General features: G+C 33.8%; 2 protein-coding genes across 4 annotated transcripts; one reads left to right on the forward strand and one right to left on the reverse strand.

Moving 5' to 3' along the window:
* Positions 1-2156: 2156 nt before the first annotated feature.
* Positions 2157-3585, forward strand: LOC131631436 (large ribosomal subunit protein uL13w-like). Its single transcript, XM_058902231.1, has 4 exons — positions 2157-2485; positions 2836-2952; positions 3038-3125; positions 3221-3585. The coding sequence occupies exons 1-4, from the start codon at positions 2214-2216 to the stop codon at positions 3362-3364; spliced, it is 621 nt and encodes a 206-aa protein (XP_058758214.1). The 5' UTR covers positions 2157-2213; the 3' UTR covers positions 3365-3585.
* A 2944-nt stretch (positions 3586-6529) lies between these two features.
* On the reverse strand, positions 6530-8755 carry LOC131631443 (uncharacterized). 3 transcript variants are annotated; one of them, XM_058902236.1, is made up of 6 exons: positions 8653-8713; positions 8508-8550; positions 8260-8431; positions 8103-8156; positions 7789-7840; positions 6530-6921 (listed from the first exon to the last, which is right to left on the reverse strand). In XM_058902236.1, exons 3-6 carry the CDS (start codon positions 8343-8345, stop codon positions 6736-6738), a joined length of 378 nt encoding a protein of 125 aa, XP_058758219.1. In that variant the 5' UTR covers positions 8346-8431; positions 8508-8550; positions 8653-8713; the 3' UTR covers positions 6530-6735. The 3 variants fall into 3 exon arrangements, with proteins under 3 accessions (XP_058758219.1, XP_058758220.1, XP_058758223.1); XM_058902237.1 differs by lacking the exon at positions 8508-8550 and having other exon boundaries at positions 8653-8755; XM_058902240.1 differs by lacking the exon at positions 8653-8713 and having other exon boundaries at positions 8513-8554.
* Positions 8756-18261: the final 9506 nt, after the last annotated feature.

The following is an 18261-nucleotide window of genomic DNA, read 5'->3' on the forward strand; positions in this document are numbered from 1 at the left end:
AAATCACACACCTACTCACTAAAACTCTTGATAAGTCTCTCATGTTTTAATAAAATCACCAAAAAATGTTTTAGAAGCCTAGCCAGCTGATTAGAAAATTGTTCTATTAATTAGGCAATTTTTCTAACAGTCTAATAAATTAGATATTTTTGCCTAATCAATTAGATGTTGATTAATTGAGTCTATAATCGATTGGGACAATCTCTTAATGATTGATAACGATTCTATATTAAAACCTTTCATATATGGTCATATCAATTGATTGGCCTAATCAATTAGAGCATTCATTTAGCCCATGGACGGTTTTTAAATTTTTTATACCACATCTTGGCCTATAAATAGATAACTTCTCTATCACTTCTTCATATCAAGAAAATCTGAAAAAACCTTACTTTTCATTTCTCTCATCAGTTTTGTAAATCTTTCGTATTTTCTCAAATTTTAGCCATAGTACTTCGAGAGTGTTCATAAGTCTAAGTGAGGATATTTGTTCTTGGCAACGACAAAATTGTAAATTTACCAAGAGTGAAATTTTCTCTTGGGTAAACAATTCTTCCATAAGAAGTTGTTATTTTGGTTTCCAGCTAAACAAGCTAAAAGCTCTTGTATTTTTCACGGGATTATCTTAGGAAGTCTCTGTTTGGTTCGTGGGTTTTTCCTTGAATAAAAGCTTTCTTTTGGTTCATGAAGATTAGCTAGTGAAAATATCCCCAACGGTTCTTGAGCTCAAACCGTTTAAAAGCTTTATCGATTTGAGATCATCCCAATTAAAACCTTTCTTGGTTTCTAAGTTCAACCTAGCATAAAATCTCAGTAGGTTTAAAATTAACCCGGTAAAAGTATCCGTTCAATTCGTGGCCAGCTTCTGAAAACTCCAATTGACTCCGTCTTGAATCGAGATCATCCTGTGCAAAATTTATATTTGATTTGGAGACTAACTGCTCGAAGCCTTGTTCAGTGTTCAGTTTGGAGACTAACCGCTCTAAGTATTGTTCCCTATTTAGTTAGCAGACTAATTGCTCTAAGCCTTATTCATAGTTTGGTTAGAAGTTATCATGAAAACTTCATTTCCTTATATAAGGGGCTTCGTAGGCATAATCTTCTAAAAGCTCTCAAGTTTAGGGGATACTTTCAAGAATAATTCTTGGGGACATGATTAGGTATTCTTGATCGAACTGATATAATTCTAGTGTTATCTCTCTTCCCTTATCTCTTTTATTTTCCACTAATTTTTACTTTGAATTTCCACTACTTATTTAATCAACTATATTGATTTTAAACTCAGATTTTACAAATGATTCTATTTTAAACTAAAGTTTTTCAATTCTTCATAATTCACCTCCTCTTGTGTATGGAGACACATGTACATCAAGAGGAAAGACACGTCATTGCTTAGGTAGTCAAAACTATTCTCATCTCACATTACTTTATTCTCTTATTAACAATAGCGTGAAGCGAGAAGTGCTTACCTTACATGCCAATTCCATCTCTACCATAGCGACTACTCAAGTCCACTGTGACAAGCATTACTTCATCACCCACTGAACAATTCTGAATCCACCACGAAAAAAAATCATCATTGCAAAAAAATCATTTTTTATGTAAAAATGAAGTTAATATTCATTTATATTTTAAAATTTTTTAATAATAATTTTAAATTTGTATAATAGAATTTATACAAGTTTTAACTTTTTATTTTTCAAACATATTATTTTATTAATTTAATATTAAATGAATTTCTTTTTCTACACACTATAACCAACCCTAAATTTCTTGATGTTTATAATTTATAAAAACAAATTATTTTAATTATTTTAAAAATAAAATAATTGAACAAATGGGATAAAATAAATATATAACACACAAAACAAATTCATTGATATATATATATATATATATATATATATATATATATATATATATATATATATATATATATATATATATATATATTAATTTTGATTATCCATCTTATAAATCAGTAAAATAATTATAAAACTGAACTCTATTCTATATATAAATAGAATTGTTTTATAATTATCAATAGAAATAAATATATAACCTACAATAAATTTCTTGTGGGCTTACACCAAATTAAAATAAAGCCCAACTTGCAAATTAACACCAAACACAAAAAAAAATATACATATAAATTCTTCTGTTACATTTTCGTCAAAACCCTAACGAGCCACAGAGAGTAAGATCGAGTGAAAATGGTGTCCGGTTCAGGTGCCTGCGCGAAGAGGGTGGTGGTCGATGCAAGGCATCACATGCTTGGAAGACTTGCATCGATTGTTGCAAAGGAGCTTCTAAATGGTCAGAAGGTTGTTCTTGTTAGGTGCGAAGAAATTTGCATTTCTGGTGGTCTGGTTAGGCAGAAAATGAAGTACATGAGGTTTCTTAGGAAGAGGATGAACACTAAGCCTTCTCACGGGCCTATTCATTTTCGTGCTCCTTCTAAGATCTTCTGGCGAACTGTTCGTGGGTAAGTTACTCATTCAATCTATAGGTTTTGTTTTTTGAATTTTAATTATTTGCTTAGATCTTATAGCTATTTTATGATGTGTATATGAAACTTGAAACTGGTCTGGTAATTCATTATTCGGGTCTATTAAAAATTAAAAATGTGTTCTTTTGAAATAAAATCTATCTGTTTTTTCATAGAATTGTTATGAAAAAGTGTTGTTGATTTTTGTTGTGGTATTTTGTAGAGGGGTTTTTCATAATTGCTTTCAATAAGTATTGTAATGTGGTTTTTGAGAGAAGTATTCTTGATTTTTAAGTGTTGTGTTGTTGTTTTGTTGGGTTTTTTGATGAGTGATGTGTAATTTGTAGAATGATTCCACACAAGACAAAGAGGGGGGAGGCGGCACTTGCTCGATTGAAGGTTTATGAGGGTATTCCACCACCTTACGACAAGATTAAAAGAATGGTGGTTCCAGATGCACTCAAGTAAGATTTGTGTTTTGGTTTAGTTGTATAATTAAAAAATTTAATTGAATTAATTGAAATTTTATACTGAATGACTTGTAATTAGGGTGTTGAGGCTCCAAAAGGGACATAAGTATTGTCTGCTTGGACAGTTGTCTTCAGAGGTTGGATGGAACTACTACGACACCATCAAGGTGGGTTTTCTTCTTCCTTTATTTTGGTTGATTTTTAAGTATTTGGTAAATGATTTTTGCGGTTCTTAAGTGTTGCACCTTTCTCTCATTGATAGGAGCTGGAGAAGAAGAGAAAGGAGAGGGCACATTTGAATTATGAGAAGAAGAAGCTACTCAACAAATTGAGGGTTAAAGCTGAGAAGATTGTAGACGACAAGCTTGCTCCCCAACTTGAAATCCTTGCTCCAGTTAAGTACTGAGCTGAGTAGACGGTAGATGTGAAGCTTGCTCCTCAACTTGAGTTATTCGGTTAAGTACAAGCTGTATTCGGTAGCTTTTCAAAGTCTTGCTTTTGAAGCACAATATCAAATTGAACTTGATTTCAGTTTTGTTTGTTATTCTATGTTTGTTGGATACATTAAAAATATGACAATTTTGAAAGTTTTGCTTTTAAATACAATTTTTATGTCATTCCAGTCTACCTTTTTGAGTGTTCTTTTTTTAGCATTGTATTAATTGTATTGATGCTGCCATTTGAAAACTATCTGCATTCCAATTTATCCTTACCACATCCCTTTACTCACCTTCTCCACCTCCATTAAGTACAATGCATTTCTAAAAGTATTTTCAACCAATTGAGACTATAATATCTTTATATGAAAGTTGTGTTCCCTCATAATGATGCTATTCTAAAATGAAGTTATACACATTTCAACAAAAGAAACATATCACTATTTTCTAACCTAAATTTGATAATCAAATAACTATAGTAAATCCTAACTATTTTGCTTCACTTTGAACTCATGTTAATGACCTATCTCGTGAAATAAATTTCTCTCGGTCCTAAAACGCAGGATGAATTAAAAGTAATATGCAATTTGAGGACTGACATTGTACCTAAAATTTGAGGATGAATTAAAAGTAATATGCAATTTGAGATACAATATCAATCTCCGAAAACTTGAAACGACTTTTGGGTATTGTTTAGATTCTAAAATCCAAAAACTTAAAAACACGGGGATATTGTTATCAAAACGAGAGGTTTTTGAAATTTTTTAGAAATGAGAAAGTTTAAATAGAGTATTTGAGGTTATAAATAAATTTCTCTATTTACTATAAATTAGTTTGCTATTTGCTATTTGAAGTTTAAATAGTATTCAAGATATAAATAAATTTCTCTCTGTTTATCCTTTATTTTGTTTGTATTTTTTGAATATTAATTAAAATTATTTTTATGTCATGTGTTATATATCAACTAATCCCATTGTCAATTTTACCATACACAACAAATTCAATCCGCTAACTTATTTGATCGTTAGTTTCAATTAAATTATCTTCCACCCTGTACTTTTAACTTAACAAAGCCTTTAAAGTTTAAGCAATTGATAAAAAAACTGCAAACTTGTAAAATAATATTATAAACCCGGGAGAAAAATAGTGCCAAAAACTTTTAAAACAGAGATAGAATTTTTTCCACATTCGTGATCAAGACTAAAACAGGCTTCAAGAAGTATTTCGATAGTCTTAACTTATGTTTGTTTTGTGATTAATAACTTATAATTAAGATCCATTTGTCAGAATTGTTACACCAATAAGATTAAAATTTTGAAAAAAACCCTCTTAAATCCCCTACACCTTTAGCAACTAACCTAACTCTATGCATGTTAAAAGTTATGAAAACTAGAACAATCCATAACAGAATTCTATAAGAGAATAGATAAGAAGTGCATAATTAATTACTTGCATTAATGGTCAATAACAATATTTATACAGACATCTAATATTCACTCTAAGAACAATGCAAACAAATACATAGGATTCTAAACTGTTAGTTGCGTAACTAATTGCTAATTACCGTTATAACCTAAACTTCTAACTATTGTAACTACTAAAATGTTATTCTTCCTTCAATTTTCTTCATTATTATTATTCTTATTTAATAGCTTCTCACAAGTTGAGCCATGGTATAGGTCAAGCATACCCAACTTAGATATAAAAGTGTTTGAATTTGAAAGTTGGAAGTTGGCAAAGCTTTGGTAAGAAAGTCAGCTAGTTGTTCTTGAGATTAGATAGGTACCGGTCTCAATAATCCTTGTTGTAGCTTCTCCTTAATCAAATTGTAATCTATCTCTAGATGTTTGGTTCTGTCATGAAACATCGGGTTAGATGCTATGTGCGATAAACTTTGAATTATCAATGTAAAGTACAAGAGGCGTTGAGCAAGTTATATTAAGATCCTTTAGTAAAAATAGCAACCAAATCAGCTCATAAGTTGTAGTTGATAGAGCTCTTTGTTCAGAAGAGGACCTAGAAACTATCAATTGTTTCTTTTTCTTTCCACAATACGAGTGAAGTTCTTAGAAAAAAACAATAGACTGAGATTGATCTTCTACTATCAATGTATTCTGCCCAATCAACATCTAAATAGCCTAAGATTTGCAAGTCTGAATTCCTAAGAAACGTTAGGCCTCTACCTGAATTGTGCTTGAGATATCTGACAACTTTACATGCTGCCTGATAGTGTGTCACAGTTGTTTTATGCAAGAACTGGCTCAGTTGTTGAGTGGCAAAGTTGATGTTTGGCCTTGGGTTTATCAAATACAATAGCCTCCCAATAAGTCTTCAAATGGCTTCCCACTGTTCTTAATGCAGCTTAATTGAGGGATCTAATGGTGTAGGAGCAGGTTTAGAGCCTAGTAAACCTAACTCATATAGCAAATCTAGGCAATATTTTCTCAGTATCAAGTGATACTGTAATCCCAAAATTAGAATGAGCCACTCCTAGTCCACAGAGAAATGCATTATTAACATCTAGCTGATGCAAGTTCTAATTTTTTATTGAAGCAATTGCAAGAAGAACTGACAGTGGATAAATTAACAACAGGGGAAAGAGTATCAAAGAAATCTAATCTCTCTACTTGATTATATCCTCTAGCAACTAACCTAGCTCTAATACCAGGTTAAGAGTTATGAAAAGTAGAACAATCCATAACAAAATTCTACAACAGAATAGAAAAGAAGTGCATTATTGATCACTTGCATTAATGGTGAATATCAATCATCTATATATATATACAGGCATCCAATGTTCATGCTAAGAACAATGCACACTAATGCATAGGATTCTAAATTGTTAGCTGTGTAGCTAAATGATAACTGCCTAACTCTGTTATAACAGAAAATGTGAAACTGCTAAAATGTTACATCAACTATTCTTCCTTCAATTCTCTTCTTTATTATTATTCTTATTCTTTAATAACATTTCATGCATATAACCTAATATTTTTCTCCTGAATCACCTATAAGAATGAGTTTGAGTGGACTTATGTGCAACTTATTTGAATTTGTCTACTATAATTAAGCACGTGTCTTAGGACTCAATAATTTATGACATATTTATAAATTATTTTAAACTTGTTTCAATAAACATTCTAAAATTGCCTCTTAACCACATTTTCACTTCCACCATATAAATGTCTATACATGAGTGAGGATAAATGATTATCGAGTAAGTGTTAATTAAGTTGTTTTCAAATGAATCACAAGGCTACTATCATAACTGCAGTAAGTTAAGCATTGCTGAACGAGTAAAACACAAACTGTTCAGGAGAAGCAAATTATGTGCCTTTCATCATTCTTTGTTCTCACCATGGAAGTGGGAAGGATTTTTGTTGAGGATGAAATCTTTACACTTGTCGATTTTCAAAGTTGTCACTAAATTGCGAACACCCTCATCTAGAGCACTCTGCAGCGTCTGCAAGGAAAACGTCTGTGGGTTTTCAGCAGCTTTTATGGCTGAGGCAACTCCAAGATTTATCTGCAGAAAATGAGGGTTATGTAAGCTAAATGATGGCGTAACAGTCCTACCTATATCAATGTGCTGTAAGGGTAAAATACTTGTCAATTGTTAGTTGTCTGAGGAAGCATTCGCATATTCTAACATGTACAGTTCGTCACAGTAAGGCAATTTCATAGACTATACTCACAACTTTCACCAACTCTAGACCAAAAGGAGTCAGGCCCCTAAGGTTATTATTAAGTTATATTATGAAATTTCTAATGATGTATTTTGATTCTAAAAATTCTTGATGTCCCTTAGAATGGCAAATGACTTCTATTATTTATAGCCCCACTCTAAAGAGTCTTACATAACACAATGTGGTGTTCACAAAGTTGAGGCATATAAACTAGGTATTGCACGATTAATCCATCAAACTAGTGTAAACTACAATTACACTCCTGTTGAAAGATTTTAGATCTGAGATCAAAACCTTCTTTTATAAGAGAGCACAAGGGATACTCCAAACCCACATACCGATAACCTAATCACACCATAAATAGAGTCAATAAGACATGTACTTCCTGCGACCAACTAACAGGCACTCTTTCTGTCGAGCATGCACAATAGAACATGCACGTAATTTATTTATATTTAAAAAATGCCACGCTAGTTGTGTCTTTTAAAACAGCGGAAAATTCTGAAAACTCATTAAGAATATTAGAGATTACTTATAAAAACTTATTACTAGAAGGGAAAGATGTAAATATACAAGCTATAAGAAGTACAAATGAAAATGGCCATGCCAAGACCAAAGTATGCAATAAATTGATTGCTACGAAAAAATTATGGAGAAAACAGTGAAAATCAAAGTAACATATCTAACAATGATAAAATTCATCATACCGATTGTGAGGTCATCTGCACCAAACGTTTGGCAAGTGGGAGTATGCAAAACCTTTTGCAAGGATAAAGAAAGTAAAACAGTTAGTAAGTTCAAAAGAAAATTTGTTGTTTAGCAGCTTTAGGTTATGCTGCTGAAAGGCCAGAGAAAGAGAAGTATAATTCATATTCTTATCATTTTTTTAAGAAACAGTCTACCCAGTGAACTGCAGAAGGCTTAAAATATGTGGTAAACTTTTTTTTTTCTTTGAAGTTAAATTGTCTTGTAAATTAAGAAACTAGATAAAAAGGTTTACAAGAACATGGAAATATCTTACATTCCTCGGCCACCATCAAGTGCTTCCTCAGCTGGGTGTTTCCATTCATCAATTCTGTTAGATAGTAAGCAATAGTGAATCACCACAATACTATTTATCATATATACTTGCAACAAGATTAATAGATAGGAAAGAAAGAGAGTAAGAGATAGATTACACCCATCCATAGCGTCGGTCAAACAGAAGCCGCTTCGAGGATTGTCTAGAGCTTTGAACATTGACTCTGGAACTTGTGGATTCCATCTTTCTTACTTCTTTTCTGTACTGGGCCTAGGAAGGGCTTAAAGATCAAATAAACTCTTGTGTTGATAGCCAGAAACAAAGGTCACCTGAACATGAAAACCATTTCAAACTTATTGAGGACCTCATTTTTTCATAATTTGGTTCAGTTAATTTTACAAACACCTTACACTCGTTCGTGAAAAACCTCGCACAACCTTTTTTTTTTCTTTCTGAGAATTTGACATTGACATGTAAGTGAGTAAAACAAGAGAGCTACTTTTTGATAAAAGAATTGCGAAAAACGAAAGATAAGCAAGAAAAATGGTACCTTTGGTTAAATAGTAGACGGTTGGTGTAGAGATTGAAGCTACATGAGAAGAAAGATGTGAGGAAATTGCACAATGACTTGAAGCCAATATTTGAGATTTAAGGGCCATTTGTTTTAGCTTTTAAAAGAATGGATTTTTATTTTATATTTTTAAAAATAGATTTTGTAAATTTGTTTTTGAAAATATTATAACTTTTTTTTATATTTGTAATTTTAAAGTCCTTCTAATATAAATATATATTTTGAAGATCAAAATATAGTTGAAATTACAATATTTTAAAAAAAATCTATTTCAAAAAGTAATTTTTATGAAAGTTATTTGAAATAACTTTAAAATTAAGTGTTTTATTTGGTTAATAGTTAATACCCATTTCCCCTGCCGGCTGCCATACAGGCGCTTTTCGAAAAACCCCGTGAAAAAAAACTTGCACGAATTCTCCTAACATTTGCAAAATATCCCTCTTTAAACCTTTGACGGACCAACTCATCAAAAATGATGATGTGACAACATTTTTTATATTTTTTTCATTATTTTTTAATTTTACCAGTGTTAAGTGACTTTTGAATGGATAATATTACCTTTAGTTGAGAAACAAAATCTAAAGGTACAAGGTTGCCACCGTTTTCATCTCTTCTTTGAATCCCTATTATGTTTCTCCTTCCATCTTCACCTCCTCACCTGTCTTATCCTCTTCATTATGTCGCGGTTTCACTCAAGAACAATGAAAACCTTAGATTGTTCACAGTCAAACATATCTTCAAATGGCAGAAGAACTCTGAAATATGGTCACAATCTTCCCATGAAGTTGTTTGTTTCAAAATCGACTGTAAATCTTGACAGAAAGTACCGGAAGTGTATGTTTTAGGGTAAAAAGATTATTGTCAATTATTCCAATGACATGATGAGTTTTTTTGGTGAAAGAGAAACAAACACAGATGGAGAAGTCATAGATCTTATGAAGAAAATGGACAGATTTTGTAACACAGATGGAAGAATTGAAGAATAAGGTTGAAGGCTTAAGGAAGAAGATGAATTTTGTGATAGTTGTAATTATTGCTACCTGGTTTTTATTTCTTATAGGTTCATGTAACAGATACTAGATTTATGTTATGTTTTGAATTAATGAAAGATCGGTTGTAATCTATTGTTGTTGAATAAATGAAAGATGATGTTGACTTAGTAAAATTGATCATTTATGTTGTGTAATGTAATATTGTCATAAAATTGGTGCATAATTATGCCTTTCAAAATGCATAACAAGATATTGAAGAATATGTTTGAAATGTTATTTATTTGTACACCCAACTTGGTGAATATGTTCAAATGGCACACAATATAAGAAATGCACATAAAATTTGTGAATACTTTCATACATTAATAGGCAACATAGATAGGTACATATTGTCATTGCAGGTAGATGCTTATTGTCATTGCAGGCAGATGCATATTGTCATTACAAACAACAAAGATAGGTACTGAATTGTTGTTTACAAAATGGGTTTCAAAATGGCACATAATGTGCATAACAAACTTGTCCCAAACAGGATAATTAAAATATAACAAAGTATTTACCAGTTATTTCTGACAAACAACCGCTAGTCCTCCAAAGTGTTTAAATAATCTGGTTACTCGCAGGATCGACTAGATTGATCCTAGGTTATAGTTAAATAGTGTTTCAGTGACTTGATTCATATTCAATAATCTTTCTAGTTTGTGAATATATACAACTTTCTAATGTAAATTGCAATAAGTAAATGACTTTAAAACGAAATAAAGTAATTGCATAAATAACATGACTTTCGACTTTAAATATAATTTTGCATTGAACAAATAACATGAAATGTAAATATGATGTTCTTCACACATACATTGTTTCAGCAAAGACTCTTTTCTCTCACGCTGGTACTTTGAGTATTTTTATGAATTTTCTGTATATTGATTCGAACATATCAATCTAAACAATAGTACTCCTATTTATACTATTTCGACCCAAACGGTCTCTACATATATTTCTGCCACGTTCGACGTTTCGAATGTTTACTTCACTTTAGATGTTCCCACGCGTCCGCTAGACAAAGCCGTTCCATTTGAATTTCAAATCTTCCCGCTTCAGCATTTCGACTATGCCAGTGCTTCCATCGAAGGATACTTGTAAAAGATTATAAAAATTATCCTTGGTCGAATAACATCTCTTCCAAAGAGAAAGACCCTTAAATAGCTCTATGAAAACCATTTCTTTATTATAATCCAATACTTCATAGCATTACAATTCTTTAGTCAGAATCTTCAGCTAACAAATTGCCCCCAATAAATGGCTATTTCGAATTCATGCAGAGATAGGCATTTCTTGTGATTTTAGATTTCGACTGAACACCCTTTTACAGTCCTACAGTAATAAATGTCAATCAATCGTGGTTAACTTGTCAAAACGTCTCATTGAGACGTGCGTGCAGTTATTATCATCATAACTTCCCACTCCCGGGGAAACTAAACAGTAATTTTACAGCTGTCCTTTAAGACGGATGGCACGTGACCCAATACTTCTGCCAAGTGTAACCTACTATCTCGCAGGCTAACTCTATAAGAAAGCCCATCATTACTTTCTTCTTCTCTTTTTACGCAAACTTTATCTTCAACCTTCCTCTATTTCACAATCTCTGCAACCTTCTTTCCAGAAACCCTTTTTTCCCAAAGCCTTATTCTTTTTATCCATAGGTAATATAACTTTCCAAACTAAATCGTTTACAACGAAAGTTTTACCTTTGACCATTTTGTTATATACCCTTGCTACTCTCTCCTTCTGCCTCCTCAAAACTTCTAACGCAAGCAACCTCTCTTCGTCTAATTCTGTCAACTCATTCATCATCATCTCCCAAAATAGGTCATATAGGATTTCTCCTTGCTTTTGGATCCGTACCGATTGCAAGTAGATTTCGACAGGTAAGACTGCACCATGTCCAAATGTTAACTAGAAAGGTGTACTATTTGTTTCTTCTTTTGGAGAGGTTTGGCAAGCCCAAAGTACTTGATCTAGTATCTTGTGCCAGTTTTTTTGGCTTTGTTCCTACATGTTTCTTTATCAAACCAATAATTACTTTGTTTGTTGTTTCGAATTGTCCATTTGCTTGAGCATAGTAAGGTGTGGATGTTAACAACTTGAATCCCATTTCTTTTGAGAATTCTTACATCTTTCGACCAGTAAATACTGATCCTTGATCTTTTTCCATAGTCTCTGGGATTCCAAACCTATATAGTATTTATCTTTGAATGAAGTCAATGACCGTTTCTTGGTCTACATTTACCAAAGGCACTGCTTCGACCCATTTAGTAAAATAGTCAATTCCCACAAGAATGTACCTTTGACCTTTAGATGAAGTAGGTCGAATCTCACCAATCAAATCTAAAGCCCAACCCCTAAATGGCCAGAGTTTGATAATTGCATGAAGCTCACTCGCAGGATCATGTTGGATTCTGGCATGTATTTGACATTCCCGACAGCCTTTAGCGAACTCTATACAATCCTTTAACATGGTAGGCCAATACATCCTGTATCTGAAAAGCAACCATTTCATTTTATGGCCTGCTTGATGTGCCCCACATGTTCCACTATGAACACTAGATAACGCCAAGTACGCCTCATTTTCGCCCCAACATTTTAATAAGATGCCTTCGGGAGTTTTCTTGAATAATTCGTTTCCCATCAAAATGTAAGACAAAGCTCTATACTTGGTTTTTCTATCTGTGTTCAATGAAGGATATTTAAGATACTCTATAATTGGAGTTCTCCAATCTGTGCTTACTAAAGTATCAATAGCCAACACTTTGAATTCCTCTTTGTTAGCATAACCTAAACGATTTCTTTCCAAATCACTTGGAGACAATTTGGTTGTCATTACTTTTCCTCTTACTTCGACCAATTACTCTAGCTTCTCTCTTGAGATTTGTATCATGAAGCTATTTGTGCTAAATCATTAGCATCTTGATTTTTAATTCTGGGGACATGCTTTATGTTTACATATTCAAATTTTTTTAAGCAACCTATTTGCAATGACGAAATACATGATTAAGTTCTCCTTGATGCACTTATATTCCTTCGTCAGTTGTTTGACTACCAATTCTAAATCACCTTTAATTTCGACCCTAGTTGCCCCCAATTCCAACAAGGCTTCAAGTCCTGCTATTAAGGCTTCATATTCCGCCTCATTGTTCGAGCACAAGGGCCTTTCGATTCTATACTTGAGTTTTGTTAGAATTCTATCAGGAGAAATTAGTAGAATCCCAACTCCACTACCATCTTTATGGGTGGAACCGTCAAAGTACAATCTCCAAGGCTTCAACTCAACTAGGAGTTGAGGAGTTTTGACCACTGCGTGATCCATTATAAAATCTGAGACTATTTGCCCCTTCATAGCTTTTAAAGGCATAAAGGCCAAAGAGTACTCAGTTAGGGCTAGAGCCCATTTGCCAATTCGACTGTGCATTATTGACTTTGATAACATGTACTTGATAACATCAAAATGTGAAGATACATACAAATCTATTGGCTTTATATAATATTTGAGTTTAGTACATGAAAAATGCAAACATAGACACAATTTTTCTATCGAAGTGTATCTAGTTTCTGCATCATTTAATACCTTACTTAGATAATATATGGCCCTCTCGATGCCATTTTCATCTTCTTGTGCTAATATACTACCTATAGTAGTGTCGGAAGCTGATATATACAATCTCATAGGCTTCCTTCCACTTGGTGGTGACAAGATAGGCGGATTCATTAGATAATGCTTTATCTTTTCGAATGCCTCTTGGTGTTCATTTGTCCATTCGAAATTTCCATGTTTCAGACGCAGAAGAGGGGAGAAGGCTTGAATTCGACCACTTAAATTTGAAATAAATCTCCTCAGGAAATTTATCTTCCCTAACAAAGATTGCAATTATTTCTTAGTTGACGGTGCTTTGGTCTCCATGATAGCCTTTGTTTTATTCTGATTAATCTCTATCCCCTTTTTGTGGACCACAAAGCCCATAAAGTCTCTAGCCTGCACAAAAAATGCACATTTAAGAGGATTTATCTTCAAGCCATGTTTTCTCATTCTTTTGAATGATTGGCTGAGATGGGTTAGATGATCTCCTTCTGATATAGATTTTATTACTATGTCATATATATAAACCTGCATGAAGGTTTCAATGTAATCGTGAAAAATAGAGTTCATTGCATGCTGGTATGTTGCCCCAGCGTTTTTAAGACCAAAAGGCATAACGATCCACTCGTAAGTGCCTATTGCCCCTTGTCATACCCCAATTTTTGCCCTACGCATTTAGTTCGTATTGAGCATGTCACATTCATACTTCATATGCGTTCATCGTTCATATCACATCGTTGCATATCTACTTTTTATTAAAGTTAACTAAACATCTTGCATTTTTGTATATTTGCATATCTTTTATTCGGATTAAGTATTTATCCAAAATTGTCATTTTTTAGACGGTAAATATATCTATTTTTATTATTATCTTTTTAAAGTGTTTGTTTTTTAGTTTAATTCTTATTAAAAAGTTAAAAAAAATGATTAATTTTAGATTTTAGTTTAAACTTTGTTTATTTATTAATTTATTTTTTATATCAATTTAGATTAATTCTTTTTCTTTTAGTCAAAATGTATTAGAATTTTGTGTGTATTTTGGGTTGGGGCCCATTTCACATCAGCCCATTTGATACTTTTTTAGTCCATTACACACAAAGAAAAAATAACACAAAATATGACAAAAAAATATTTGGTCGTTCTTCAAGTGTTGTTATCCCGCTATTCCAATACAAACACAACACTCCAAAATTCTGCAAAATTCTGCTCCCACTACCTGCACCAATGCTGCTCCACATATGTCCAAAAACACTCTGCAACCTGCTGTTCAAAGCATGCGAAGAATTGCACCAAAATGGACAAACACAAAAGCTAGCAAGAAGGTCCATGAAACTGATTCCAAATTCATTTCAAAAACTCTTCAGATTTCACTTTACAAACCCTAATGCTTGGGTATATAATGAAGCATTCAGCACAGCAAAGAAGGGGGGACACACAAAAACCAAACCACAACTCACCTTCATATTACCTTCCACAGACCCAACCGAATCACTTCTCAGAGTGATCAAAACTCATTCACCATTCGACTTTACCATCACACAATACAACCTTACTCACCCTCACAACCACAGAACCTCACCAATACCCTCCAAACATAAACACTCTCAAACCCAGCAACTTCAAAAACCACATATAAAACCCAGCTCACTTCACTGAATCTAGACACGCATCACCAACAACACTCTTCAACTTCACATCACGACGGAAAGTTCAATAACAGCAGCAACAAAACACACGCAAGAGAAGAAGTAGAAGAAGAACAGAAGAGAAGAAAGCGGAGCACCGAAGCATAAACTTACCTGGTTTTTTTTTTACTTGCTCTCAATTTAAATTCTGTGAATATACCTGTGAAACTGTAATCTTCAAAATTATAGTGAAATGGGGGTTGTTGTGGGATGAATGGGGATTAGGTTTTTCTTAATTGCTTGAGCATCTGCTTGCACAAATCTTGTTTGTTGTTTGAACCGAGTACGAACACGAGAGCAGAGTGTCGAGAGAGAGCCATAGCGACTGAGAGTTCGAGAGATATTGAGAGAGAACCGAATCGCGAGAGGAGAAATTTTGTAATCGTGAAAGTTGTTTTTTTCGAAATCTTCATCAAGAGAGAACGGATCGAGAGCCATGAGAGAAACAAAGCTCATCTCTGTTTTTTTTTTCAGAAAAAAAAAATCGTGAAAACACAAACTGAGGAGGGAGGCGGAATCCCCTTAGTTCAATTAGGGTTTTCTTTGGCTAAATGTAGTAATGGGCCACTCTGTAAGGTCCAATTTGTTTTGCTTTTACACCCACCAGATTCCTTACACCCCTCCTATACTTTAAGTTTATATTTTATTTTTCTTCATGGATTTTAGTTTAATTTCCAATTCTTGTTTGCTTTAATTACAAAATGTAAAAATATGTTTTATTTAGACTTTTATTTTCCCTTTTATTATTTAAAATACCAAAAAAATATTAGATTAATTCCAATTCAAAATTAATAAACCTTGGTCCAACGCCAAGTCGTTTCAATAAAACATTTCTCGATCCAACATCGAGTTTCTTTTTTACAAAAATTCTTTAAACGGTACCGAAAGATCGAGTGACAAGAAGTGTACACCTCTTGAATACCCCGATTCTTTTGGATTAACACCTTTTTTAAACCTTTCATTAATTAAACCTTGATCCTTTGAATTAAAACACATTAATCAAACCAAGAGGTTAAGTGACAAGGGGTGAACACCTCTTGAATACTACCTTTTGAACTAAAACACATTAATCAAACCAAGAGGTTAAGTGAGAAGGGGTGAACACCTCTTGAATACCTTGATATTTTGAATTAAAACACATTAATCAAACCAAGAGGTTAAGTGACAACGGATGAACACCTCTTGAATACCTTGATCTTTTGAATCAAAACACCTTAAGCAAACCAAGAGGTTAAGTGACAAGGGGTGAACACTTCTTAAATACCTTGATCTTTTGAATACATTAATTTACAAGGACAACAAGTGACAATGGGGCTCGCTCCTGTTCAATACCTTGGATAAAGACGCGCTATGTGAACACCTATGCTCAATCCTTTGCTAAACGTCCCTTTAAAACACATCTCCAATTTCATTCAAACCTTTTTTGCCTTATGGCTTTTAAAACTCTTCTCATAAACGAGACACTTATTCAATTTTAAAATGCGAACATACTTCCACATGTGAAGATCGAATATCTTCCACTCGAATGCGATGATGGCCAAAATCTTGTCTTATCTTGATTTAGTCATCCATTCTTGTAGTGATCTCATATCCATGTGCGCGTAGTATTTCCGTTTGGAAGCGATCGAGTACCTCTCGCTAAAATCAACCAACAAACCTTTCGTGGTTCTTAGCTCGAACTACGATTGCTCTGACTTTCCCATTGCACTAGGGAATACGTAGGCACAAGATACAAACGTCTTGGCGAGCATAATAATAAAAAATCATTTCTTTTTTCTTCACAATAATAAAAAACCTAAAAATATTTCTTTTATCTTTTCTCGATTAATAAGCTAAAGAATGCAAATATTACACTAACACAAAAACACGAAACTAACTAAATGGGTCCCATCGAGTACGATGGAGGTGAGGGGTGCTAATACCTTCCCCTTGCTTAACCGATTCCCGAACCTAAATTTGGTTACGATGACCATCTTATCCATTTTCCTTTTTATTCGTGGATTTTATCGATATTTTCCCTTTCCTTCTTGGAATAAATAAAGTTCGGTGACGACTCTGTTGTACATCGAGCGCTCGAAAAACGCTCGAGTAATTTTTTGCCGCTACACCCATGGACATCGAAAGTCTATTTTAGAAACATCCTCTTCTGCAATGAAAATTTGATTATACCCGGAATAACCGTCGAGCATGCTAAGATATTCATATCCTAAAGCCGAGTCAACTAGCATTTATGCCACAGTCATTGGGTATTCATCCTTAGGAGTTGCTGCATTCAGATCACGAAAATATGTACACACTCTTAAGGAACCATTTTTCTTAATAACTAGAACTATATTTGCAATCCATTCGACATACCTGGTGGTTTGGATGAAATTGCAGCGAAGAAGTCTTTCGACCTCCTTTTTAATCTTCGAAAGGATCTCTGGAGCGAACCTTCTTGGGGTCTGCTTGATGGGCTTCTTGCCATCCTTAATAGGCAGTTTTAGTTCGACCAGATCTCTCTTCAAACCAGACAGTTCATCATAGTCCCAAGCGAAACAATCTTTATTTTTCTTTAGTAATTCGACTATCCTGTTTTTCATCTTGGGGTCCAGTTTAGCACCGATGTATGTAATTCTCTTTGTGGGTCCATCTCCGAGATCAAACTCTTCTAATGGGTTCTGAGCTAACATCTTTGCGCTTGATGACCCTGGATCTTTCTCAAATCCCAAAGGCTCTTCGTCATAGATAGCGTCTAGCCTTTGGTTTAACGTATCTTCGTATACCTGTTCTTTAGGAGGTTCTGGTATTAAGTTTGCCCCCTGTCCTGCATCATTCAACATAATACTTTCGGCCCCGACAACCATGTCAATCATTTTGGCTTCGAGAGCCACTATTCTTTTGTTCTTAGCCATATAGGCCGAAATCTTTTTGAAGAATGAAGACTCAGACATAATCAACGTCTTCGTTCCAGCCCGAAGGCTGTATTTATGTTGTTTCTTCCTCTTCAAGGTCTCCCATGATCTCACGATCCCATTGAAAACCATTAGGGTGGAAAGTCAAAAAGTATAGAGCATTCTTGTTTGGGGAGTAAGCATCTTCAGCTAGGCTACATGGACTTATATTTCCCAGATTCCTGTCAAAATTTGCCTTATCCACTTGGTTCACTTTGCTCATGAAGTAACTTCGGCCAGCTTCTATGTTCTCCACTATGCCATCTGCTCTCCAGATAGATACCCTCTGATGCATGGTCGAAGGTACTGCCCCGATACCGTGGATTCATTCCCTTCCAAGGGGT

The sequence above is a fragment of the Vicia villosa genome, unplaced genomic scaffold, assembly GCF_029867415.1.
Source record: "Vicia villosa cultivar HV-30 ecotype Madison, WI unplaced genomic scaffold, Vvil1.0 ctg.000823F_1_1, whole genome shotgun sequence".
Lineage (NCBI taxonomy): Eukaryota > Viridiplantae > Streptophyta > Magnoliopsida > Fabales > Fabaceae > Vicia > Vicia villosa.

Bases quoted from the DNA above. Each gene is read 5' to 3' on its own strand.
- LOC131631436 (XM_058902231.1), top strand. From the start codon at position 2,214: ATGGTGTCCGGTTCAGGTGCCTGCGCGAAGAGGGTGGTGGTCGATGCA. The intron at 2,486-2,835 runs GTAAGTTACTCA...TGTAATTTGTAG, and splicing joins TTCTGGCGAACTGTTCGTGG to AATGATTCCACACAAGACAA. The intron at 3,126-3,220 runs GTGGGTTTTCTT...TCTCATTGATAG, and splicing joins ACTACTACGACACCATCAAG to GAGCTGGAGAAGAAGAGAAA.
- LOC131631443 (XM_058902237.1), bottom strand. From the start codon at position 8,345: ATGGAATCCACAAGTTCCAGAGTCAATGTTCAAAGCTCTAGACAATCC. The intron at 8,157-8,259 runs GTAATCTATCTC...ACTATCTAACAG, and splicing joins GACCGACGCTATGGATGGGT to AATTGATGAATGGAAACACC. The intron at 7,841-8,102 runs GTAAGATATTTC...TCCTTGCAAAAG, and splicing joins CTTGATGGTGGCCGAGGAAT to GTTTTGCATACTCCCACTTG.